At 45.5% G+C, this 27,628-nt stretch overlaps 1 protein-coding gene across 1 annotated transcript in view; it reads left to right on the forward strand.

Moving 5' to 3' along the window:
• B3GLCT (beta 3-glucosyltransferase) overlaps positions 1-27,628 on the forward strand; it is a 119,205-nt gene that overhangs the window by 17,870 nt on the left and 73,707 nt on the right. Inside the window, exons 3-4 of the mRNA XM_047078539.1 lie at positions 8,281-8,317; positions 14,498-14,607. Of these exons, the coding sequence (XP_046934495.1) occupies positions 8,281-8,317; positions 14,498-14,607 (147 nt within the window). The remainder of the gene's footprint in view (positions 1-8,280; positions 8,318-14,497; positions 14,608-27,628) is intronic.

Here is a 27,628-nt window from a genome sequence, read left to right on the forward strand (position 1 = left end):
CAGCGACTGCCTCCACGGACGTCCTGAACCCCCCAAAGTCATCCCGAGGGTGGGAATCAACTTCTTCCAAATGCCTGTGCATGTTGATATTTTGGCCTCTTCCCATGAATCATGAATGTCCTGAATGGCCTCTAGAATGCTGAATCCTTTCCAGAAGGTTTTCAATTTGCTTTTCTCAGATCCATCAGAGAATCACTGTGAGAACCGTAGCCTTATGAATGTGTTTCTTTTTCTTTTTCTTTTTTTGTTTTTAATGAAAACATTTTAATTCTAGTGTAGTTAATATACAGTGTTGTATTAGTTTCAAGTGTATAGTGTGGCAATTCAACAATTCCATGTATTAGAGTTCATCAGGATAAGTGTGCTCTTAATTCCCTTAGCCTGTTTTACCCACCTCCCCCGCCCCCTATGGCAACCCTCTATTCTCTATAGTTAAGAGTCTTGCTTTGTCTCTTTTTTCCTTTGTTCATTTATTTCTTAAATTCCACATATGAGTGTAATCATACAGTATTTGTCTTTCTCTGACTAGCTTATTTTGCTTAGCATTATACTTTCTAGCTCCATCCATGTTGTTGCAAATGACAAGATATCATTATTTTTATGACTGAATAATATTCCAGTGTGTGTGTGTGTGTGTGTGTGTGTATCTTCTTTATCCATTCATCTAATGTTAGACACTTGGGCAGCTTCCATAATTTGGCTCTTGTAAACAATATTGCAAGAAACCTAGGGGTGCACATATCCTTTTGAATTAGTGTTTTTGTATTCTTTGGATAAATACCCCGTAGTGTGATTGTTGGATCACAAGGCAATTTTTTTTGAAGAACCTCCACACTGTTTTACACAGTGGCTGTACCAGTTTGCATTCCCACCAACAGTACACGAGGGTTCCCCTTTCGCCACATCCTCACCAACACCTGTTGTTTCTTGAATATTTTAGCCATGATGTGTGTTTCTTAAATAAGAAGACTTGAGAGTCAAAGTGACTCCCTGATTCATAGGCTGCCGAATGAATGAATGCTGTGTCAGCAGGCATGAAAGCAACATTCATCTCATTGTATGTCACCTCAGAGCTCTTGGGTGACCAGGTGCCTTATCGAACAGTAATATTTCCAAAGTAATTTTTTTTTTTTCTGAGCAGTAGGTCTCAAAAGTGGTCTTCGAATATTTAATAAACCTTACTGTAAATGATGTGCTGTCCTCTGGGCTTTGTTGTTCCGTTTATAGAGCACAGACAGAGTAGGGTTAGCATAATTCTTAAGGGCCCTAGGATTTTTGCAATGGTCGATGTGCACTGACTTCAACTTTAAGTATCAGATGCACTGGCTCCTAACAAGAGAGTCAGCCTGTCCTTTGAAGCTTTGTAGCCAGGCATTGGCTGCCCCTCTCTAGCTCTGAAAGTCCTCGATGGCATCTTCTGCCAATAGAAGGCTCTTTTGTCTACACTGAAAACCTGTTGGCAGTGTAGCCACCTTCCTGAATTATCTTAGCCAGACCTTCTGGGTAACTTGCTGCAGCCTCTACACCAACACTTGCTGCTTCACCTTGAACTTTTATGTTATGGAGACGGCTTCTTTCCACAAACCTCATGAACCCACTTCTGTTAGCCTCACACTTTTCCTCTGCGGCTTCCTCACCTCTCTCAGCCCTCACAGAATTGAAGAGAGTTAGGGCCTTGCTCTGGTTTAGGCTTTGGTTTAAGGGAATGCTGTGGCGGGTGTGATCTTCTAACCAGATCACTTAGACTTTCTCCACATCAGCGAGGCTGTTTCTCTTTCTTACCATCTGTGTGTTCACTGGAGTTACACTTTTAATGCCCTTCAAGAACTTTTCCTTCACACTCACAGCACGGCGAATGGTTGGCACAAGAGACCTCGCTTTCAGCCTGTCTCGGCTTTCAACATGCATTTCTCACGAAGCTTCATCATTCCTAGCTTTTGACTTAAAAGTGAGAGGCATGAAGCTCTTCCTTTCACTCGAGCACTTGGAGGCCGCTGTAGGGTGACTCAGCTGGCCTAATTTCAATATTGTTGCGTCTCAGGGAACAGGGAGCCCAGAGAAGAGGGAGAGAGATGGGAAACAGAACACGCACAACTTGCATCCTTGAAGTTCACCATCTTACATGGTGTTCCTGGCATCCCAAAACCATTACAATAGGAACTCCAAAGATGACTGATCACAGATCATCCTAAGAAGTGTAATAATAATGAAAAAAAATGGAAATATCATGAGGATCACCAAAATGTGACACAGAGACACAAAGTGAGCAAATACTCTTGGAGAAATGGTACCGATAGACATGCTCAACGCAGGGTTGCTACAGACCTTCAATTTGTAAAAAAAAAAACACAGTGTCTGCAAACCATGATAGAGGAAAGCCTAATAAACCGCAGAATGCTGTATAGCAGAGAAAACTTACCCTCAAAGAAATTACGTGATTTAACTGAGGTCACGTGGTAATTCAAAGGTGAAGTCAGAATCTAATTTTCCTGAATCCTTGAATTCTTGCACACTGCACACAGCTGTGTGCATTAGAACGTGTGTGTGTGTGTATGTGGCAATAATCAAGCTCATTTGTAATGAACTTAAAGTGCTACCTAAGGAATATTACTAGGGAATTAAAATTTTGTGTAATGAATTTAGAATTCTAGCATATACTTTCAAATATAGGTTTTTAACTCCTCTATCCAAATGAGGAAATGTATGTATCCCTCTTCTTAAATACGTATATAAATATAGGTAGAAAATAAGGTGACTCTTACATCGTAGTGTCATTTTTCATCCAAAGGTATTAAAGCCCTTGAAAAATGTTATTAACCCCATCTGTGCTTAGGCTGTGAAGCCAAAAAAGCCATTAATCCCCTGAGGAGAGGCAGTGATAAAATGTCTACTGTAGACCATACCCGAGACTGGGAGAGAAGAATTAATTTGTCCAAGGTCACCCAAAGTCTGTAGATGAACCTGGAGATAGGAGTGAAGGCTCTTCACAACAGCCACATTCATTTGGGATCATGAGTCTATCACCATCTGCAGAATTGACGGGGACCTGCCCTGCCATGCTGCTCAGAGGCGGCCGCCTTCCATCCCCCCTCACCGCACGGCTTGCTTTCGTCAGGGCCCCAGACGGGGCTCTCTAGAATGCAGGCAGCCCCACTCAGGGCCGGGGGCCTGCCCCACACAATGTTCAGACTCACTGGTTGGCGTCAGGTGGCTTGTCATCCAAATTCTGGGTACTGCCGGTGCCCTGCTGCACCTCCCGGGAGCTGACCTCTGGGCCCAGGCTCCTCTTTTGGATTCCTGGTCCCTGGCATTGACCCGGATTCTGACCTCCCTCAGCTTTCAGGGGAGCCTGCCCACCCAGACTTGTGCTCCAGGCCACGGTACCCGCCTCAACCACGGCCTTGTTCCGGCTTCAACCCACAGTTTCGCCCACTTATACCCTGTGGTGGTTGTGATGTTGTGTCCTGTATGATGTAGGGCTAGAGTTGAGCGCTGTGGTTCACATCCCTTCTCCAACACTAATACCCAGTGGAGACCCTCTCTGTGTCTCAGCTTCCTCATCCGTAAGATGGGGTAGTTAAGACCTGTATCAAAAAGCTGTTTGGAGGAGGAGGAGGAGGCCGATGGTGTGTGTGTGTGTGTGTCCACCACTTAAAACAGTGCCAGACCCTACCTGATGTGACAGCAAGAAATATTTTAGGCAGCCTTTTGAGCTGAACCTAAACAAATCAAAGTAAGAAGAGGAACCATAGGGCTTACTGCTTTTATCAGTGAGATTTCTTTTATGGTGTAAGTTGACTTCACGTGAAATAGATGAAGGTGATGATGAAAAGAGTAGTAGGTGACAACTATTGAGCATTTTCTTCAGGCAGATGCCATGCTCAGCAGTATATTACCTAATGAAACTCCCACAACAACCCTGTGCTGCAGGTCTTGTAATTACCATTCCTGTTTTACAGATGAGAAACTGAGGCCTGAGCTAGTAAGTGGTGGGGGCAGAATTCAAACACAGGACCGGCTTCTGGCCGAGTCCACTGACGGGCACATCCTGATCAGTTCATTTATTCAAAAGACCAAGGGGGTGGCGGTTGGTGGTGACCAGGTACAGGATGCCATTTTACTTCCCTTTCTTCCGAAAAGATTCGATAGATGTGAAGGATTTTGAGGAGGTTTTATCGTCTTTTCGTGAAGGATTTATAAACTAGGCATTACGGGCGTGGATTGCAAGTGTTCTAACGTATTGTGACTTAACAAATAAAACCTGTGTCAGAGGGTGACTTGGATTTGTCTTTTCCCGGCTAGGGTAGGAGCTGTCTGTGGGGTAGATGCATTAGTAACAAACCTCTTTCCTATCTGAATAGCAATTCAGTTGACTTCTAAAACTTTGACAGTGAACCCATTTTGACTGATATTGATCGTGTAAGAAATGTGTGGCAGCAGAGATACTAAAACGAACCATGTGTTTCTTCCTAGGAAGAGCTGAGGCTTTTCAGGAGGGGAAACTGGAGACAGAATTCTAAATGTCCTGTCAGTTCGTTCATTTAGTCTAATTTTCTTTCTCAGAGGGGAAATTGCTCAAGACCGTTTTGGATCCATTCAGTTTACTTAATTTGACCGTTCTTGGATGTTTTCTTCTTACAGTTTACAAATTGAGCCATTCGAAATGGTTAATCGTGTCCAATCTGTTGTTTTCAGCCAGTTGGAGCTGCGGTGTTTAATAGCAAATGGAAAGATGTGTCATTTTGGTCGATTTTCTTTGGTTTCACAAAGAGATGTGGTGGGATGTCCAGTTGGTTTCCAGCGTTAAGTTATTCGTTCGGGAAATACGGAGTTCAGGGTTTTTTTGTTTTGTTTTGTTTTTTAATCTTTCGGTTTATTGTTAAAGGTGACTCTTGTCATGAGTGTCGTGGTGCTTTCACCTGGTGCGTGTTTTTTTTTTTTTCAATATATGAAGTTTATTGTCAAATTGGTGTCCATACAACAGCCAGTGCTCATCCCAAAAGGTGCCCTCCTCAATGCCCATCACCCACTTTCCCCTCTCCCCACCTCCCATCAACCCTCAGTTTGTTCTCAGTGTTTAAGAGTCTCTTATGGTTTGCCTCCTTCCCTCTCTATAACTTTTCCCCCCCCTTTCCCTCCCCCCTAGTCTTCTGTTGAGTTTCTCAGGATCCACATAAGAGTGAAAACATATGGTATCTGTCTTTCTCCGTATGACTTATTTCACTTAGCATCACACTCTCCAGTTCCATCCACGTTGCTACAAAGGGCCATATTTCATTCTTTCTCATTGCCACGTAGTACTCCATTGTGTATATAAACCACAGTTTCTTTATCCATTCATCAGTTGATGGACATTTAGGCTCTTTCCACAATTTGGCTATTGTTGAGAGTGCTGCTATAAACATTGGGGTACAAGTGCCCCTATGCATCAGTACTCCTGTATCCCTTGGGTCAATTCCTAGCAGTGCTATTGCTGGGTCATAGGGTAGGTCTATTTTTAATTTTTTGAGGAACCTCCACACTGTTTTCCAGAGTGGCTTCCTGGTGCATGTTTCTTGAAGAAACACCTCTGGAGGAAGACAGGGTGTGCATCATCACGTGGGTGTAAGAAATGAACGTTGGAAAGAACTCAGAAGACCGACCTGGGTTTTCATCCTGGTTCTGTGGCTCTGTTGTCTCATTTCTAAAAGGGGAGCATTGGATTGGATCATCTCTAATGCTCTCTTTTTTAAAAAATTATGGTAGGGGCATGGGTGGCTCAGTCGGTTAAGCGTCTGACTCTTGGTTTCAGTTCAGGTCCTGTTCTCACGGTTCGTGCGATTGAGCCCCAAGTTGGGCTCGGCACTGACAGCGTGGGGCCTGCTTGGAATTCTCTCTCTCTCCTCCTTTCTCTGTCCCTCCCTTGCTTTCTGTCTCTCTCAAAAGTAAATAAACATTAAAAATTATGGCAAAATACATCTAACGTAAAATTTACGATCTTAACCATTTCTAAGTGTACAGCTGAGTATCGTGAAGTGTATTCATAGTGTTCGTGCAAACGCCCTTCAGGTCTCTTTTCACCTCACGAAACTGAAACCGTCCCCATTAAACAGCTCTCTGTTCTCCTCCCCCGGCCCCTGGCAACCACCCTTCCACTGTCCGTTTCTGTGAATCGGACTACGCCGTTAAGTGGAATCGTACAGTACTTGGCTTTTTTGTGTCTGGCTTATGTCACGTAGCATGATGTCCTCAAGGCACATTGGTGTTGTAGCATGTGACGGAACTCCCTTCCTTTCTGAAGCTGGATAATATTCCGTGGTGCGTCCACGCCATATTTTCTTTACCCACTCCAGTGCTACTTTCAGATCGAAACTTTCGAATTTTCGGTGATCCTCAGCTGCCAGCCAAAGCTGTGGAGCGGGCAGTGTGGCCGAGGGGTGGGCAGCAGGTTAAGGGTGAAAGCCGGGTAGCGTGTCTGGTTCTCAGGCGGGTGCTGCTTCTCCAAGGGCGGGCTGTTGTCCTGGCCAACGGTGGCATCGAGAGCGTGTGGAAGATGCAGTGAGTCTATACCTCCTGGCTTATGATAACCCGGCTTTGGTTCAGCATAGGTAGAGAAATGGCTTAAGTGTTCCAGCACTTTTTAGGGTTTTTTTCCCCCCAAAACGTCTGTATTTTATCAAGATTAAGTGACGTGTCACTGGATCCCGAGGCACAACAAATGAGTCCATGATAACTATGGGGTTCTTCTCCACTCGGTGGTATTTCTATTCTTTTTTTTTTTTTTAAATTTTTTTTTTTCAACGTTTATTTATTTTTGGGACAGAGAGAGACAGAGCATGAACGGGGGAGGGGCAGAGAGAGAGGGAGACACAGAATCGGAAACAGGCTCCAGGCTCCGAGCCGTCAGCCCAGAGCCCCGACGCGGGGCTCGAACTCACGGACCGCGAGATCGTGACCTGGCTGAAGTCGGACGCTTAACCGACTGCGCCACCCAGGCGCCCCGGTGGTATTTCTATTCTTGAGACAAAGATCATTTCAGGAAATGCTGCCAAAGGTAGACACTCTCCTGTGTTTTGCTCTCTCTCCTCCCTGTCTCTTGTCATGGTCCCTTTGACGTTTTGAGAGGATACATCTCTGTGTGGCTGTATCTTGGCTTTTAAACTGTTCCCAGTTTTGTTGGCAAAGGCTTACAAGTACGTTTCTCATTGCAGTCTGTGAAGAAAATTGAAGGATGTCTGCCGCTGTCCAATTGTTATAATTATAGCAAATGGCAGTCGAAAGCAGAAAAGGGCAATTAAGAGAAAATTCCTTCCTGTCTGCTGGAGAAGACAAGGAAAATGGCAGATTTAGCTGCTTACGCTTTGCACTTTGTCAGAGAAATATTTTTTTTAATGTTTATTTGAGAGAGAGAGAGAGAGAGAGAGAGTGTGTGTGTGTGTGTGTGTGTGTGTGTGTTGGGGGAGCAGGGGAGGGGCAGAGAGAGTGGGAGAAAGAATCCCAAGCACGCTCCCCGCTGTCAGCGCGGAGCCTGATGTGGGGCTCCATTTCATGAGCCATGAGATCATGACCTGAGTTGAAATCAAGAGTCCGACACTTAACCGACTGAGCCACCCAGGAGCCCCATCAGAGAAATCTTTCAGGAACCCCTCCCCTGATCTACCCGGGATCAGGAACAGGTATTTCTTTGCTCACGTCCAGATTTCTATGTCCAGAGCTCTGCTCTAAGAAGCCCCTTCCGTGCTCCTGAAGTCTCATGAACCAAAGGCTGAGTGCCCCCTGGGGCCTTGCTTAGGCCCCCAGTGCTGCTCCTCAGGTGGGAGAGAACATGGCGGTGATGTTCTGGATGACAGTACGTCTGAGCCCACGAGATGATAAATACCATAATTAGTGGAGGTCCTCTTCACGGGAAACACACACTGGCGGCATCGATACGGTCTCTGTTTGGTTTGCCATGCTTTTGAGTTTACGGGGTTTTAAATGAACTCTCCCAAGACCAGTGGGAACCAGTTAAGTGTTAGCTCCATTTTACACAGGAGGCAAGAGGCCCAGTAACTTGCCCAAAGTCACGTAGGAAAGGGGTAGCCCCGTAGGAGGCTCCCACCAGGATGCAGAAGTACGTCGTTGCTGTTCCCTCCCTCCTAAGTTTTCGTCTGTTTCGTTAGGGAGCATTGTCAAGCTCTCGTCGTCCGCGTCGTCCCCAAATGTTGCTGCGTGCCATTCATATGTATTTGGTGTTTTGCTAGCTATGGTATACGATGAGACTTACCTGACTTACCTTCTTCTCTTTTGTCTAAAATACAGAATTTGGAGAAAGGTATCTCAAGGAAGAGTGACGTAGGTAAGTAATGATTTTTTTTTTTTTTTTAACTTATGAGTATGTGCCCAGGTACATTTCTTATAAATTCTATTTCAGTGAAGTGAATTTCTCCTTCTGATTTTATTTATGAGGTGAAGATCGCTGTGCAAATGTTCTGGTCTCTCCCGAAGACACGGGGAGAACACTTTTCAGATTGACATAGTGGCTCGTGATTTGTATTGGAAACGACAGCTCGTATGTTAGATTTGATGTCCTTGGCCACCATTTGGTGAGTTTCCAATGAGGGCAGACGGCTATGCGTGGTGGCGGCTGTGGGGGCCGCAGAGGTGAGCAGGGCGCAGTGTCTGATGTGAGAGGCCCGCTGACCTCGGCCTGGAGCCAGAGTCACTTGTTGACGTGCAGGCACTGTTTCCCCTACAGGTTAGCTTGCCAATCACTTCTGTCAAACCCATCCCGAGAACCCTGGCGCAGAAGCAGCGACTTGTGACTTTGTGGACACCCCTGCACTTCCATCCCGGCCTGTGCTCACCCTATTTTGTTCTCCCTTTCAGGATATTGTAAGCATCTTCAAAAATGTAACCACGACATCAGTTCCTCCTTCTTCTCCTCCTCCTCCTCTTTCTTCTTCTTCTTCTTCTTCTTCTTCTTCTTCTTCTTCTTCTTCTTCTTCGGCTGTGAGAAATATGCCTCAGTGTGTTGATGAGAGCATAAGACTGATGTCTGCATGTTGGGTCTCTTCCCAAAGGGTGTGAACTTTGTCGACGTCAGTCATCCCAGGGTAGGCCATGGAGACCTACAAGGTGGGCCTTGGACAGGAGGGGAAGGGTACACTTTCCTCTCTAGGCCTGCCTTGTGTGGGGCTGGGCTCTGCAGGGTCTAGGTGGCAGGAGAGGCTCCCCGGGTGGAAGGGGCAGGATGGCCTGTACTGGGGCCCGGGCATGCAGGGGACCACGGGGGCATGGGTCGGAGACTTCAGCTCTGAGACTGCGTATTTAAGGAGCGACATTGGGTCATTGCCTTTTCTTCTTTGTATTACGACACCCTGTATGGCTCAGCCACTCCTCCCCACGTGGAGATGTTCTGTCAGCTGTCAACCCTTGTGGGTTGGGCATTGGTTTATTCTATGGGAGCTGATAGGGCTCCTTATAGAAAATGGTTATTAAATGAACTAATGATGCTAGTCTGGAACATGGGCTTGAAAGTGCCAAGGGAAAGTTGCCTGGATAAGTAAGTCAACATCCTTGCTATGACAAGTGGTCAAATCTAGTGATACATACCTTGGTATCAGCATGTCCGAACAAGACCCAGGAGGCTTATTTGCCCACAGGGTTAACATGGGTCTGCAGGCCCCGGTGGGGGGCCTACAAAAGCAGCCCTCCCAGAAGGATCAGAGTCGCGGCAGACTCCCAGGGCCTCCTCCCAGGGCAAGGAGGCCTGCTTTCTGTTTGGGCTCACTGCCTCGTCAGTAGATTCATGGGCCAACGTCATTCTCACCAAGTAAAACACAATTGGAGTGGCTCTGCACGTGTGTGTGTGTGTGTGTGTGTGCGTGCGTGCGTATTTAAGATCTCTAGCGCTTTCGCTTTTATCAGAAGAACCCCACGCTATTTCCTGTCACCATGAAATCCGTGTTTCTAGATGACGTCTGACCAGGAAAGACTGGCGCTTAGTAGAGCGGTTGGCACATGATAGGTGCTCAGCAGCTGAAGAAAGAGAACCTTTGTTTGCTTTTTCTTTGAAGAATGTTTCTCCCTCAGGGATCTTCTCTGATCACCTCCTTGGTTCTGTCACCTTTCCTTAATGCTCTGCAGCTCACCCTTGGTCTCAGAACCGCAATGGTCCTTTCCTAGCCTTGACTGACTTCCTTTTCTTCCTTTCTAGACCTCTATGCCCCTCATTATTGTCAGGCACTTAGTGGACAACCCATTTCTTCTACCTTCCTGGAGGAGAGCAAGGCAATCCGTCTTGAGTTGTGACGGTGTTTGCTGATGGCAGTGACTTCAGAGAGGTTCAGGGGAAGTGATAAGGAACTAGTAGGATTGTCGTATTTAGCTCCACTGACTGGGCAGTGGGAGCTCAGGAGTCAGAGAGTGGGGGCAGCACAGGCAGAGAAGACCGCGGCCAAGGTGGGCCCTGGGGTCTGGACTCAGCCAGAACGTGACCCAGTTTGGGGGGCTTAGGATCTCTGTCAACAAAACATTTCTTGCAGCTGCTGTAAAGAACATCAGTAAATTAAGTGTACAAGTGATTTTCAGCACCTAACTGTGCTAGCCTGTTTGTTTGTTTGTTTTTCCTGGAATGGAGGTGGGGCTGAATGGCATGTCATTGATTTTCTGTCATTCATTATTAATAGGGCTTTAGGAACTGGTTGGGTAGACCCTTACTTTTTTGTCTCCTCACTAGTAACTGCCCCATGTGCATCTGACTTCCTAGCCATACCTGTTACTGTGTTCGGGGCCATAATTCCCCTTGCTGTCCCCAACCTTCACTGTTCCCTCTGTCGGGAAGGTCCTCCCATCCCTTCTTGGGGCATGCCCAGGACACAGTGTCCCTGTCCCTTCTTCTGGGAAGGCCCCACTCTCTGGGATCCCGGATGGCTCTGTGGCCCTTCCCCAGTTTGAAAGCTGTTCATCTCTAGCGCCACCCTCTTGGTGTGGCGCTTGAGATCTGGCTGAGCCAGCCTCCCTCTCTAGACCCAGCCTCCCTCTGTAACTTTATCGTGGACTGTTCCCTGCACCTTTTTCTCAGAAATGCTTGACAGATTCACCTACTCCTGATGCTGCAGAGATAAGGCGGGCCGTGGGCTCTGTGATAACCCCACTTCTTCTCTGCCACTGGTCTGCTACCCTCTGTGCCCGAGTCTGCAGAAAATTGCTGCGTTTTATTTATTTATTTTAAATTTAAAAACAGTTTTTAAAATTATTTTCTTATTTTGAGAAAGAGTGCAAGTGGGGGCGGGAGGGGGGTGGGGAGAGAGAGAGAGAGAGAGAAAGAGAGAGAGAATCCCAAGCAGTTTCCACACGGTCAGTGCACAGAGCCTGACACGGGGCTTGAACCCGTGAAGCCGTCAGATCATGACTTGAGCTGAAGTTGGATGGTTAACCGACTGAGCCACCCAGGTGCTCTGAAAATTGCTGCATTTTAATTTTTTTTTTTTTTCCAACGTTTATTTATTTTTGGGACAGAGAGAGACAGAGCATGAACGGGGGAGGGGCAGAGAGAGAGGGAGACACAGAATCGGAAACAGGCTCCAGGCTCCGAGCCATCAGCCCAGAGCCCGACGCGGGGCTCGAACTCACGGACCGCGGGATCGTGACCTGGCTGAAGTCGGACGCTTAACCGACTGCGCCACCCAGGCGCCCCAATTGCTGCATTTTAAAGGGAACTCAGGAAAGGCCCCTTTCCAGGACCTCTGCTTGCACATGTCCCCCCTCTGTGCTCCCTCAGTTTTGCACTTGGCTCCGTATTGGAATGGCTGCCTTCTGCCTTCTGCACTACACTCAGGCCCTGATATGATGGGGCTGTGCTTGCTCACCTCTGTGTGCCAGAGCCTCGCACTCAGTACAGGCTTCGAGATGTTTGCTGGGTGAGTGCACCTAGCGTGCGTGATCAAGGCATGAGCGAAAGGAAGGTGATGATTTCTTAGATGCAGAAAAAACAAATACAGCTCATAGCACACGACTCGGGCATAAGCAGAGGGGAATAACTCACTTTTCTTCTTCTTGCAAAGCCTCTTCTCCACATGGAGGAACTGTTGTCTTTGTGGGAACAGTGGGAGTTTTGCTGATCTGGTAGAAGAAATGGCAGGAGTTGATTACTGCAGGATTAACGTTTTGGCAGATGGATTTGCTCTTTTAAAACCTCTGTTATGAATTATTGTGAACATACAGGAAGCTACAAAGAGTAATACAATGATATCCAGGTAGTTACCGCCTAGTTTAAGGAATAAAATACTCCTAACACAGCTGAAGCTTTTTTACTATTATCTCAATATGGTGTTTATAGCATTCTCATGTAATCTTTTATATTTTTACATCATACATGATATATATGCATCCATATAGCATATATCCATCTTCTATATATTTGTGTGTATCTTTTCACAAACCATTGATTTATATGGTTGTGCCTTTGTGGCTTTTTTTTTTTTTTTCAGTCTATACGACTCATCTATAATATCCATCTGGATCGATGCAGTTTTTATTGCTGTATAGTATTCTAATTTGTGTGTCTTGTTAGCGGGTTGAGTTGCCTCAAATTTTTTCCTTTTACACTGTCCTGCTGTGAGCTCTCCTGTCCTATATCCTTGTTTTTACACATATGCAAGTTTCTCAAGATGATTAGTAGGAGTGGAGTTTCTGGGTCATTGGGAATGTGCATCTTCAGCCCTATTAAATTTTGCAAAAATCATTCTCTGAAGTTTATTCCATTTGTAACAAAAGCAAGTCTTTATCACCCCTTTTTTGATATGTCACTTACATTAATGTTTCAGATGTAGTAGATTGAAAATTACATTTCAGTTGAAATATAAGACACCCGTTTAAGGCTTATCTGTGTGTCCTATTTATAGAGCCAAGAAGCTGATTTGAAATAGAGGTAGGTATGTGGAATGTTCATATGTATATAAATTCCTAAAGGAAAAGAATTAGGTCATATTCAGTAGGTTGTTGAGCATTTCCTTTTAAAATTTTTATTGAGTCTTAACCAAAGAGCATTTTGGCTTATTTTTAGGATCTAGATGGCTCATTGTGGAGCTATTTGTTGTATGAATATCAGAGTGAGTGAATAAATGAGTGGAACTATAGAACTGAACAGAAGAGCAATAAAATATAATGGAATAAAATTAAAACCAGCTTATGTCCCTGAGTCGAGCTGTTAAAGGGAAAGGCACATGGCGGGGGTCAGGTCACCACGTTCGTTGCTGTAAACCTGGCTGGAGGCAGCAGTTTACGTGAAGTCTGCCTTCTGCCAACACACGATGGCCGTTTCTATGTGTTGCTTTATTGCAAGCTCAGAACCTCATGTGCTTCTCCGCCGTGGGGACTGAGCAACCCTCTTCACTGGCAAGACCTCCGATAGTCGTCCCCGGTCAGGTGGGCCTAGCGTGCGAGGTTTCCTACTTTGCTAGCCGTTGCAAGAAAGTTGGCCGCCCTGAGGTGAGTCTCTAGACGGCTGGCAAATATTTCCAGTGTTGTTGGAGACGGACTTTTATGCCACGCTTCTTGCTAACGCCCTGCTGCTGTGGAATCGTGGCTGTTTTCCTGGAGATGACACTTCATTCGGGCTAGGTGCCTCATGAAGCAGGGTAGAGATTATTGAGGTATTTATTTGCAAGCTCTTGTGAGCTCATGGGACAGAAGCAGCCACTGGTGAATGTCGCCTTGAAGAGTCATCCAGAATATTCTTGAGGTAGTGCGTACGTCTGCAAGGGCTGCTGAATCGAGGTACCGCCAGTTGTGTGGCTTAAACAGCAGAAATCTGCCTCACAGTTTCAAAGCGTAGAAGTCTCCGATCAAGGGGCGGGCAGGGGTTGCTTTGTCCTGAGGAACTTTCTCCTCGGCTTGTAGATGGCTGTCTTCTCCCTGTGGCTTTGTATCATCTTCCTTCCGTGCGTCTGTGTCCACATTTTCTCTTTTCACCAAATATGATCAGGTGAGCACCTCCACTAACGACCTCACTTTACCTCGATTACCTTTGTGAAGACCTGGGTCCAAATAAGGTCACACTCTGAGGTCCTGGGCATCAGGACTCCAGCATACGCAGTTTGGGAGACATGCTTCAACCCATAACAGCAACAACAGTACAATGGAGGATAATGTGGAAATTTTTGGAAGGCTCGTGGCAGACAAGATTCTCAGCTGCTGGGGAGGCTAGTGTTCTAGACGTTCTCATACTTTCTCACGTTCATAGGCATTCTTTGGACAGATGCAGGCGCGGACTCACGGTTTGTTACCACGGGTTTGATCTAGGACAGCGAACTCATTTACCTGCTCACTTTTTTTTTTTTTTTTAACCTGCTCACTTCTAAGGGAGGATGTTTCAGAGATCAGTGTAAAAAGAGATTTTGTCACTGTGATTACATTTAAATCGATTTTTCCCCCCTAAGAGTTTATAGCCTGAAGGCTTGCCTTGTTTTTAAGTTTATTTCAGTTGCTGAAAAATAAATACCTGAAAAAAAATTTTTTTTCCCTTTGGTTCTAGATTTAAAAGGAATTGTATTTGTCATCCAGAGTCAAAGTAATTCTTTTCATGCAAAGAGAGCAGAACAGTTAAAACAAAGCATCTTAAAGCAAGCGGCAAATCTTACACAGGTAGGTAGTGATGGCTGGGATGTCTGCTCCTTACTTCTTTGTTGATACGTTTGTGTTTTCCAAAGTACTCCATCTATAGAGAATTAGTTTCATTCAGATGAAAATAACTCGTCTGACTTGTTTTGCCTATTTAATATTGACTGGTGTTTAAAATGCCCTAGTTAATTCCTAATGCTCCTAGCATCATCTTCTAAATTTTTCTGATTTTGTTAAATTTAAGAGACTTATGTCATTGTGTAGGACTGTTGTGGTTTTGCCATAAAGTATGAGAAAAAGAAGTGGAAGGAGTAACATTTTAAAAGCAGGGCTTAAAATAGCAGAGATAATTAATGTTCAAAATTTTCGTACCAGGTTCTAAGGCAATTTTCATGTTGAAGTAACATTTTCATTAACCTTAGTGTGATGTTTCCTCCGTGAGTCTCTTAATCTCTTTTTTTAATTGGATATCATTAATTGAGCCTTTGAGTTGATTTGTAGTGTAATATCCAAGAAGGATTAAGAAGAGAAAGATCGACCCATGCAGGTACATTTTAATAATATTTAAAATAGGCATGGACTGAATCTAAAGCTGTTACGAGTAATGCTGGCAGGTTGAGTAAAGGAAGACCTACCTTCTCTTCCCACAGAGGTGCTTTCTTCTTTAGCCGAGCAAAAAAAAAAAAGAAAAAAAAAGAAAAAAAAATTCCTCCAAGCCTACTCGCCACACTGCATTACCATGGCCTTCAAGACAGAAGTGCTTGTCTGTAGATAAATGCCATCCCTTAGCTCTCTCAGCATCGCTTTGACGGGAAATGTGCTTGCTTTCTGTTGGTGGGTGCTGGGATAAATAAAGGATTGGAAATATCAATGGAAAAATTAGCAGCCTTAATGGGATTCAAGGCAGAGACGCTGCTGAGAATAAGGTTTAGTTGTGCTTAATCTTTAAATGCTTTACATATACAATTCAACCTCCCAGCATCCTCGTGGGGATGGGTCCTTTGTTTCCCTACTTGGAGCATTGTACCTTCTTGAGGGAGACAAAGACTTACGTGCCAAAAGCAGATTGTTTTTTTTTTTTTGGTAGCTGGCTCTAGGAGCAGCTTGATGCGTTTAAAATTCTTCCTTGTCTGGAAACCCAACTTTTGGAGATTTTCTTCTACTAAACCTTGTCTGATTTCATCAGAGAGGCAGACGTGCGGCAACCTCGACTGGTCTTCCGTTCGCTCTGGTAAAGGCAGAGTGGAGCTGCTAAGCCAAGGCCGTGGCGGGGAGGATGGGGAATCGGTAGCCTGAATAATCCCTCACTTGGGTCCAGGCAGGCGTTAATGGAATTTTGCTCAGTCGGGCCTTGGCAGTTACCCCAAATCGTGGAAGCAGTGATGACATCAGGACAGAGTTATGTGTGGCTTACTCCTATATGAATTAAGAGCATGTGTATCCCTACGTGCCCGTAGGTGTCCTTGCTCTCAGAAATACCTTCCCTCTTACAGAGGCAGGGTCATGTGGTTTAGATTCTGTGTCTCCCCCATTTACTCCAGGTGATGCGGCTTTTGCATCCTCCGTCGCACCTTAAACCTAGAGGGCAGGTCAACATAGGGCAGTTGAATCGAATCCAGAGGAAATTGAACAAATTAAGGTTAAAACTTACTTTAAGTAGATGATGTTACCCATTTGAACATTTTTTTGTTAATTCTTAAATTGATAGTGCTCAAAACCCCTCTCCTATTAACTAGAATAGCTATTTGACCTCTCCCAGTGAAACTAGAGTGTAGGGAAGTGAGTAAAGAAATGGAGTCTGAGTTGGGGCTAGGGAAATGTGATCTCATGGGTGAGTGAGTCTTTGAGGGACCATGTGGAAAAGAAGAAGAAAATTCCCTGGACTGCTTTAACACAGACAACATGGCCATGACTTAAGGAAGGTGGAGATGCACTTCCCCTCACGAATGGTTGAGTTAGTGGGTGGGCTGGGGGTGGGCAGCTCAGCTCCAGATTCCTTCTGTTTTCTTATTTTCCCATGGGGCTGGGGTGTCTTGTCCTCCCTGGCATGGTTGGAACTGATTTACCCCCACTGCATTCACATTCCAGGGTGTGGAGGACAACCAGTTTCCTTTTAGGGATGTGACCTTGAAGTTGTACACATCATTTCCCCTACATACCATTGTCCAGGACATAATCACATGGCACACTGAGGCTGGAAAGGGTAATATCTAGTTGGTGGCCTTTGGATCCACTCAAAACTCAAGGAGCTCTAATCACTAAAAGGAAGAAGAGACAAAGTGACATCTCCGCTAAAGTCAGGATTTTGCTTACACATCAAGGACTCGTGTTCCAGCATCGTGCCTACAGCTGGCAGTACTCTGTCCTACGCTTAAAAGTTGTAAGAGCCCAGAGCCCGTGTTAAGTGTTCTTTCCACACAGCATGATAAAAACAAGTAAATGAAAAATTAGGTACTAGTGTGGTTAAGGAGGGGGAGAGGGAGCCGGGAGGCTTTCTCTGTCGACAGCCAGCTCAAGGCAGCAGCGTGTTGTGCAGGAGGTGGGCAGTGTGGGTGCCAACCTGGAAGGTCAGGTAGGGACCTGACCACAGAGGAGCTGTGTGTCCTGTTAAGGACCCAGACCTTTCTCAGGACCTCTCAGGATGCCCTCTGGGCATTTGAGAAGTGTTTCTTAGAGATCCAAGACATGGCAGTACATGCAGGAGGAGCCCGCAGTCACTGTTAACTGAAAGCACCCCCCCGGGGCAAACATGACTGGTAGGGAGAGCCATTAGGCTCAACCCGTTGGGTCTGCGTTTAAAGCTGTCACTCTGGTGGTTGTGAGGAAGGCAGCTGAACAGACCCAAGACCGGGGCAAGGAGCCTAATCTAAGGTCCTTGGACCCATCCAAGCTAATGTGGCCCGAAATGGGGGTGTAGACCGCTGCTGGTGCTTTGTCACAGGCAGTTTGGGAAGTGCCGGGCCGGGGGTGAGGAGTGGAGCTGGTGGGAGTGGGGGCAGTAGGGGGTGATTTGAAGCCACACCCGGGGAGTTTGGGCGAAGGCCTCAGGAGGCCTCAGGACCAGTGCCCCGCTAGGTCTGGTGCGGAGGGACGGGGCTACCATCTGAGGTGGAGGATGGGATTGGCAGGTTTGCAGGGTGCAGATGACTTCCGGTCGCTATAGATGAAGTCTCAGGTGGAGGTGTCAGCTGCCCGAGCCTGGATTTTGTTCGCTTTAAACTCAGGAGAAACCTTTGACCCGAAGGTGGTGGGTTTGGAATCGGGAACGTACCCAGGTAGTAGCTGAAAGCCTGAAGGTGCTGCTTTCAGGGGAGTAGTGGGAGCCTGGGAAAAACCAGGATCTGGGGGCCTGGCAGAGTGGGAGCAGTTTCTGGGGAGACAGAAGGAGTGCGTGAAACACAGAGAAGGTGCGTTGTCTGATGTCAGGGAACCCGAAGGAATAGCCTTTCAAACAGCGATCAATACTACCCTGTTCCCAAGACAGAGCTTGTAAGAGAGGGTCTCAAAATGTCCATTTCACTGCGTTCGTCTTGTGCGCCTGTCCTGCCTGCGCACTTACCTCGGGAGGCATCCACACCCAGAGTGCTTTGCTGTCGCAGACGCTGTTGTTATTGTTATTCTTCATTGTGGTAAGAAAAAAAAAATAACATAACATTTGCCCGCGAACGCTTTTAAGTACTGTAAAGTACATTCACGTTGTGTAACCAACTTCCAGAACTTTTGTCTGTCCAACGGAAACTTCATACCCGTTAAACAACAATTGTACATTTCCTTTTCCCTCACCGCTTGGCAACCACCTACTTCCGCTTTGTCTCTGTGAATCTGACTGCTCTATGTACCTCATATAAGTGGCATCTTACAGTATTTGTCTTTTTTTTTTTTTACCGGCTTGTTGTACTTAGTGTGGTAATGTTGTCAAGAGGTTCATCCATGTTGTATGTAGCCTGTGACAGGGCCTCCTCCCTTTTAAATTGCAGGCTCCATGCTCCGTGCGGAGCCCGACTTGGGCCTTGACCTCACGACTGTGAGATCACGAACTGAGCCAAAATCAGGAGTCAGGTGCTCGACCGACTGAGCCCCCCCCCCCCCCCCCCCCCGGTGCCCCTGCCTCCTTTTTAAGGCGGAATATTATTATTGTTACTTTGACAGCCTCTCCTCCGTGTCTTCTCTGGTAACCTTGGTCTACCATGACGGCTGTTTTCATCCACAGGCACTACTTTCTGGGGTGCTCTTTTGGTATTCCGCATGGGCTCCCCCGCAGTGCCCTTTCTCCTCTCGGGCATCTGTCCTGCCCTCAGAATCTGGAGGGAGGCAAGACGTCTGTACCTCTTCTTGTCTCCCCCTGTGGCACCTAGCATAATTCCACACACCGACAGTGTTAGGAACTGTTATTTTCACGGATACGTTTTTCTCAGCTTTTAAGGCTTAGAAAGCAGTTCCATTTCACGGAAATATATACCTCTTCTAGCACTTTAATTTATGCTTGTGTTTTCAGTTTGCTTATACTTAATTTTTATTGTCCTTTACGTTTACAATTTGCAGTTTAGACATGTTTAGTAGGTGCCTTCGATTGCCACTAGGTGGCAATGTTGGTTTTACGTTTAAAGACCCGTAATTAAGCAACATCATTAAGCAAACCCTTCTTTTCCAGCATTTAATTTCTGTGATAATAAATGGAGTCTAGACTAAAGCAATAAAGAAGCTTCCCTTTAATTGCAAGGTAGTCTATTTTTCTTATTCTGAAACTCTTTCCTGGGATGGAAGTCAGCCACGAATACTGAGGTAGTTTTGACAAAACTTTTAACACTTGGATTTAGTTTGCTCCTAAGATCCAGCCTTTTCGTAGTTGAAATGGCCAGAAAGATTTTAGAGTCTGCAACTGGACCTGATACTGGTTCATTTTTTCTCCTTATAGGGTTTTTTTTTTTTATGCCACGTATGTGATTAAAAGCTGAATTTTAAAGATCTAAAGACTTGTTGACAGCTAATATAGGGTCTACAGACAATACTTGGGGCAATGGCGAGCTTGCCTGATCTAGAACTACACAAACACCGAGCAATAAGGTTAAATTCAGAGAATTAAATGTTGAGATGCACAAAACACGGGGGGTGGGGCAAAGCCCCTTTAAGAGGCAGGTATGGTTCCCTGCTTAAAATTGAGCTGGGACTTGTTCTCCGAAATTGACATATTCTTGAGAAAGAATTGACAGCTAATTCATCAGCCATGGAAGGGGAGAAAAGGAGAGACTAAGGCAGAGGTTGTCAGGACCTCCCCAGCACTGTGATGGGGAGCTTGCTCGCTCCTTCGTGGAGGGGTCAGTCCCACGGTTTGGCAGGCGTGCGCCGTGCCTCTAACTGAACAGCATGTCTGGGGCCCTCGTGTCACTTGGGATCTGGACCGTGCAGTGTTCAGGTTCCCCAGAGATTTGCCCACCATGAGCATTCACAAAAGTTGCTTGCCGAGGGAGGGATCAACAGTAAGTTTTATCATTTGAATATTTATCTGATAGCCCAAAATATCTATTCCTCCCACACTACCAGATGTCTAGAACTGCTGTTTATTCATTACTCTTGTCAGGTTGCACTTGACTACAAAATCTGCCAAAAATTAAGGTGCAAAAATTTAATGGTTTCTGTGATTATGCATCTGCTTCTAGCTGTTCTCTTTGCTTTGGCAAGTCATTACCTGCGCCTGTTTTGCCTCAAGGGGCTAAAATGAGGTCTTATTAAAAACACAAACATTTTGGGGCGCCTGGGTGGCGCAGTCGGTTAAGCGTCCGACTTCAGCCAGGTCACGATCTCACGGTCCGTGAGTTCGAGCCCCGCGTCGGGCTCTGGGCTGATGGCTCAGAGCCTGGAGCCTGTTTCTGACTCTGTGTCTCCCTCTCTCTCTGCCCCTCCCCCGTTCATGCTCTGTCTCTCTCTGTCCCAAAAATAAATAAACGTTGAAAAAAAAATTAAAAAAAAAAAAAAAAACACAAACATTTTTCATTCATCTAAATGTGAATATAAAACCAGGAGCCTAAACTGACTTTCCATCTGAAACTTAGTGCTGTACCGGGGGTTGCGGCTAAAATAATTCGAGTCGTCGTGGGTTATCATTCCCGTCTCCAGTGTTGACGCTTACGATGCAGCTTATCATGGCTCTGTGGTTTATAGTTATGTGTTTCTCCTAATCGCTGAGACTGCGGACTTCACCAAGTGCTCGTCTCTGAGCAGAGTGCCGTTCTTGATTGCCGTGGAGTGAAGGGTTCGAAAAGGTACGCTAGCTCTTTGCGGCACTTACGAGGTCGATGGTACCTGTTTTGTGGTAGAAACGACTGTATCATTAAGTAGGTAAGAGAAGTCCAAGATAAGCGTTTAAAAATATCTGACAACTATTAATTGGACATCTGTGGTTGTATCGGGTACTTACGAATGTAACAGGACATCTCTAGACAATACGCAGGGCCCTTTAGAACCATGGTGCCCATTTGAGGCCATCAAAGCCGTAGAGCAGTATGTAAAAAGCACACGTTAATATAGTTTTCCTTGTACACGTGAAGCCTGAGAGGACAAAGATGGAAGGTGTGTCAACTCATGTGAGAGTGAAGGGGAAAGTGAGCCGGAGGGATGTCAGTTCAGAGCATGGAAGCTGGAACTGGAAGACAAAGACAACTTGTCAGGAAGGCTCACTTTTAGTATTATTATTTTTAAAGTGTATTTATTTTGAGAGAGAGAGAGAGAGGAAAAAAAAGCGTGAGTGGGGGAGGGGCAGAGAGAGAGGGAGAAAGAGAGACTCTGAAGCAGGCTTCTCACTGTCAGCGCAGAGCCTGATGTGAGGCTCCCTCCCCCCGCACCACGAGATCATGACCTGAGCCAACGTCGGACGCTTTACCCACTGAGCCTCGCTGGCGCCCCAGGAAGGCTTACTTTTAAGATGCCAGGTGGCAGCTGGGATTTTTGGAGCAGTTTGGGTGATGCGTAAAGATGTCTTCACAGGGAGATGTGTAGCGAGATTGGAAATAAAGTCCGTGAGAGGGGGGATGTGGTTGAATAGGGGGTTCCTAAATGCAGATCTGTAGATATGAGGGTACAGACTTTGAAGAAGTGCTATTTTCTTTCCTTAGATTTTTTTTTTCCTCCCTGCATTACAGACGGAAGGATAATGTGAAGTTACCCAAAGATTGGCTCTTTAAAGAGGTGCACAGTCAAAAAGCCACGTGGAGGGGAGGCTGACAGAAACCCGTACGGAGAGTCTGTGCAACAGTCTGTTAATCAGGAAGTTAATTAATCAGGAAATCTCTTAATCAGGAAACGAAACCAGTATTTCCTGTTAAATGCCTACTATGTGCATAGCATCTGTGTTGTGTGTGTGTTATGATTTGACTTCTGTTTTTTGAACCTAAGAAACTTCCTTTTTGAATGGACATTTGTGTGAAAATACTTGTGTGTGTGTGTGCGCGCGCACGTGCGCGCGCACACACACACATTTGTTACTTGAAGTGGGAACATATCCTAGCCTCTGATGAAGACACTCTGGGAGTATCTTGTGTTTATGTTTTGGTGGAGAGGCGGTCCTCTGAAAGTCGTCTTTTCCCTTCTGGGACCTGGGACCCAGGAAACCCAGGGGATCCTGGACCATGATCATTTTTACAGTAGCTTCAGAGGCCTTAGGTGTTAACACTTGCCTAAAGTTACAGAAACCAGTATTGTTCTCCAAAGGAATTTTCAAAATAAGATTAGATTGGAAACAATAAAGGACAGAATACAAAGCATCATCATGGCGTTTTTAGTAGGTTCTAGTAAAACGAAGATGCAGACACTGCTTTGAAGACTGTCAAGTGTGAGCTCAGCCACACATAGCACAGGGCAAGGGTCGTGCTTGGTTGGGGAACCACTTTGAGTGGGGAGTGGGGAAGTCAGCCCCTGTAGGGGTGAGTGCAGGGGACAGGGGAGTCCCGAGTTCTCGCTGAGACAAATATGGGCAGAAGTACAGATACATTATTTTTCTGTTTTTAAGGCAACCTGCAAATACAGAAAAGAAAGTTCAGAGGTGGGACACGCTTATGAGTTTTTTCTGGGGGTGGGGTGGGGGAATGTTGAAGCTGTATACGTTACATTTGGCAGATGCTGGGTTATATTTTCTTCTTTGGGACAAATGGAGCCGAAGCAGCTGCTTAGAAACCTCTCTGCTCTCCCCACCCCTAACTAAATAGCTTTCAAAAAGAACAGACCCTTCTAATTTTATTGCCTTCTTTTACCGTACAAACTTTATTTAAAACCTGGATGAATCTCAACCTGAATGAATACATGATATCTTTTCCTTGTTCGTGGAAAGTTTTGTAAGTCACTATTTTCTTTTTTTTTTTTAATAATTTTTTTAATGTTTATTTCCGAAGGAGAGAGAGACAGAGCGTGAGTGGAGGAGGGGCAGAGAGAGAGAGACAGACAGACAGAATCTGAAGCAGGCTCCAGGCTCTGCGCTGTCAGCACAGAGCCTGACGCGGGGCTCGAACCCACAAACCGTGAGATCATGACCTGAGCTGAAGTTGGATGCTCAACCGACTGAGCCACCTAGGTGCCCCTGTAGGTCACTATTTTCTTGAGGAGAGTTAGTCTCTTTGGTTCATTAGTTTAGAAAAACCTCATTTCCGTGAGGTAAGGCAGGAAAGCCAGAGCAAAACCTCTCATAGATCAGTGTGAGGAAGTTTGAGTACAATGGTTTTGTGTTTCCTGCTTTTAGAAATGTTTTTATTGCCCAGGAGACAGCATGAGGCCCTTCATTGAAAGGCTGGCTTTGGGAGTGTCACTGGCTACCACTAAAGTTCTCTTTTGAGGAGAGAGCGGTTGGATGCTTAATTACCTACTAAAGGTTCATTTCTTGTACTAACTGATAGGTGGTAAGACATCACATTAATTATTAAACTGGAGACTTCATGACGTTGCCGTCGAGTAAGAATTTATTCATCCGTTCATTTACTGAATCCTCATTGAAAACTTACTTTAAGCCGGGACCTGGGCAAGACGCCCCAGGAGAAAATAGGACAGTGAGACTCACATTGCCACAGGGGCAGTTCCTGAGCAGCCATGAATTCATCGCACTGTGGAGGAGGCCATGTTGGGAGCATCTGTCTCCTTTTGGCTGCGTAGCATCTGAACCCCTTCCCTGTCTTGGAGAACACTGTCCCGTGTGTATCCGGTGGGAGCTGGGGGCTTGGCCCAGCAAGAACATCAGAGGCCAGATGCTGGGTCTCCCCAGCTCAGGGGAGGGAAGCCCGTGATGGAGTGTGGCCAGTCAGATGTGGCCACGCGGGACTGAGTCTGGAGCCAGGGGCCCACAGTCGGTCGATTTAGAGCTCGCTGACTTGGTAGTGACGTTGGTACACAGTGGCTAGAGCTGTATGGTGGGGACCAAGTTAAGGGCCAGCACCTGCAAGTGTGCAGAGAAGGTAAGTGCTGCTTGGGGACGGGTGCTAGAGGGGGGCGATGCCGAGCAGGGTGGCCTCTTGTGGGTGAGTCAGTGTAGACGGCCGGCCTGTGCCCCCCCCCCACTTCCTGGAGGCTCATTCTAGTAGGGGAGACGCTGCATGTGGCCCTGTGAAGCAGCAACGGTACCACACTCTCAGAACACCGGCAAGGAGGCCCCCCGGCCCTGCCTGGAAATGTCAGTGAAGGCTTTGTTGTCGAGGCATTTGAACTGAGCCTCGAACAAACAGTGAAGAGTTTTCTAGACTCCTGCCTGCAGCAACGGGGGGGACCCCCATTGAGGGCGGCCGGTAATCGTGGGTCTCACCGGGTATCCGGGAAAGAGGGAATAAAAGGAAAAGGGAGCCCCTCTGGGAGCTAACACGTGAGTTAGAGAGGTGGGGTTGCAGGAACTGGTGAGATCTCCGATGCGTGGGGCCGGGGTCTGGGTACCAGATGGAGACAAGAGTTGGGCAGCGCAGCAGTGAGCACAGCCAACTTTCCCTGAGCGCACTCTCTCTGTCTCAAAATAAATAAATAAACTTAAAGAAAAAGAACAGTACTTGGCACATAGTAGTTGTGCAACAAATATTGTAAAGTCAATGCTTATATTCATCACCATCACGTGCACAGCACGTGCCAAATGTGTGGCATGTATTAACTTCCTTGGTACCCAGGACCGTGGCTGTCCCCACACGAACGATGAGATAACAGAGTCACAGACAGGGCAAGCAAGTTGCTCAAGGTTGCACGTCTCAGAGGAGCCAGAGCAAGAACTCTGATGCAAGTACCTTGGCTCTAGAAATCAGGTCCTTAAATACTCAGCTGTACTGCCTTTCGTGAATGAATGATTAGTTAACACAGATTTATTTGAGCTATAAAAATGCATTTAGTAATGTATTTCAAAGTAAAGAGTTAATAAAAATAAATTTTATAAATAGCGAGGTAATATTTTTCTCTTGTGAGGAAAAGATAGCGATTAAGACAGGTACCTGGAAAAAAATATATATGTTTTTTTAAATATAGGCTCAGGTTCCTGGAAGACACGTTATTACAGCATCACATATAATCTACTGGTTCATAAATGAATACCGGACTTTTAAAGACTAGTAAATCTGTCTGATATGTGTTCCAACCAGCATATCATACACCTTTATCAGCATCCTATGAGATATACCTCCTTCTCATAACAATAAACAGATGTTAATTTTCATCATAATTCATGTGTTTGTCTAAAAGCTCAGTTCAGTGCCTAAGGGCTATATAATAGTTGGGATTTGGAAGTGCGGTTGAACTGGAATCAGTCTTAAAACAGGATTCAGTCTTTCAGAACGATTGCCTAATACTGAACAAAAGCCTTGGCTTTTGCTTTCAAATTTAGTACTTGGTCTGAATGTTGAGACCGAATTGGACCATGAACTCCTGTTCTGCTAGGTTTATACTCTGAATTAAGGTAGGGGCAAGTTACAAATATCGGGAAACAGTCCGTAGAGAAGGGAAAAGGCTGGCGGCATGAACTTAAATTTGTTGAGTTCTTTCCAGACACAGGCTCGAAGAGTAAAGTGATTCAAAACCAACTTCGCCTAGTGAAGTTATTTATGATAAAGTATTGAGCTGTTTTCGTCCATGTTTAAATGTTGGTTCTTTCATACTATTCGTGTTTCTAGACATAAATTTTCGTGATTTTGCTTCTATATCAAGAATGAAGGGCTGTCTCCATTCGCAGAGCACTGTCAGGATGCTCAGCTGTGGAATCAAACCCCTTTGCCAAACGAAGGCAATGGGTTTGTGTCAGAGCCAGGGAACGAACGGGAGCATTGGTTTTGAAGGTGTTTGTTTGCTCTTCTTAAATGTTAGGGGCCTTAAGTGCGAACATATGCCTTGATCCAAAATGCGTTCAAAGGAAGCACTGACGGCATGTCCAGTGGGCTTTCTGACCTCAAAGCACTTGTTAGGGGACCGGTAGATGCTGGAAGCAATGGCAGACGGGTTCAATGACACGAGTAGAGTTGATATAAGCAATTTAGGCGAACTGTGGTCAGTTTTTTCATTTTCTTTCCCTTTCCTGTCATTTGCCCACAGTAGGCCCTGTTTGTAGCCCATTTATGCCTGCCTCTCTTATGGCATTATCTCATTTTTTTTTTTTTTTAATGAAAGAGGTTATTTTTAAGTAATCTCTACACCCAATGTGGGGCTTGAACCTACAGCCCCGAGATCAAGAGTCGCACGCTCCACTGACTGAGCCAGCCAGGCACCCCTCATTATCTCATTATTGACACAATTTTGCCTTACCTTTTAGGTTTGAAATAGTAGCATTGTTTGGTGAATAGGCATCATTTAGGTTGACGGCAGGCAGTGCTGCACGCATGGGCGCCTTTTCTGTAGCTTTTATTCCAAATGGCTCTGCTGATGCAGCATTTTCTTATTTTCTTTCCCCTTGATATTTCACTTGAAAACTCTCTTAGTCATCCACCCAGTTACATATTAAAAAACTTGCATTGCGTATAAAAGTGCTGTAAGCTGGTGATACGGCACCTGTAAGGAGGTCTAAATCTGGTGGTGGTGTTATTTGTAACGGACAAATAGAGCATAAATTATTACAATTCCAAGTAGTCAAAACTGAGAGAAGATCATTTGGTGGAAAATTTTATTGTGACCTTTTAAATTATTTTTTCTTAAAAAAATTATTTTTTCTTAGTGCTAACACATGTGAACATGTGTGCATCTGTATTCACACACAGGATATATGTGTGTATATATATATATATATATATATATATACACACACACACACACATATGCATGTACATTGTATATAAATACACACGTATACACATATGTGTGTGTATAAACAAGAATAAAAGCTCTTGGGCCTTTTGGGGGGTTAGTGGATGAAGATTTATTTATAATTGAAATGGCCTTGGGTTAATTGAGAGGCAAGACCAGGTTTCTTTTTTTTAATATAATTTATTGACAAATTGGTTTCCATACAACACCCAGTGCTCATTCCAACAAGTGCCCTTCTCATTGCCCATCACCTGCTTTCCCCTTCCCCACCCCCCATCAACCCTCAGTTTGTTCTCAGTATCCAAGAGTCTCTTATGGTTTGCCTCCCTTCCTCTCTGTAACTTTTTTCCCCCTTCCCTTCCCCCATGGTCTTCTGTTAAGTTTCTCAAGATCCACCTATGAGTGAAAATATATGGTATCTGTCTTTCTCTGTATGACTTATTTCATTTAGCATAATACCCTCCAGTTCCATCCACGTTGCTGCAAATGGCCAGATTTCATTCTTTCTCATTGCCAAGTAGTATTCCATTGTGTATATAAACCACAATCTCTTTATCCATTTGTCAGTTGATGGACATTTAGGCTCTTTCCATAATTTGGCTATTGTTGAAAGTGCTGCTATAAACATTGGGATACATGTGCCCCTATGCATCAGCGCTCCTGTATCCCTTGGGTAAATTCCTAGCAGTGCTACTTCTGGGTCATAGGGTAGGTCTATTTTTAATTTTTCGAGGAGCCTCCACACTGTTTTCCAGAGCAGCTGCACCGGTTTGCATTTCCACCAACAGTGCAAGAGGGTTCCCGTTTCTCC

This window comes from Lynx rufus, unplaced genomic scaffold (assembly GCF_022079265.1).
Source record: "Lynx rufus isolate CCGP_SWC_20201006 ecotype Redwood Valley unplaced genomic scaffold, mLynRuf1.p SCAF_1, whole genome shotgun sequence".
In the NCBI taxonomy this organism is placed as follows: Eukaryota; Metazoa; Chordata; class Mammalia; order Carnivora; family Felidae; genus Lynx; species Lynx rufus.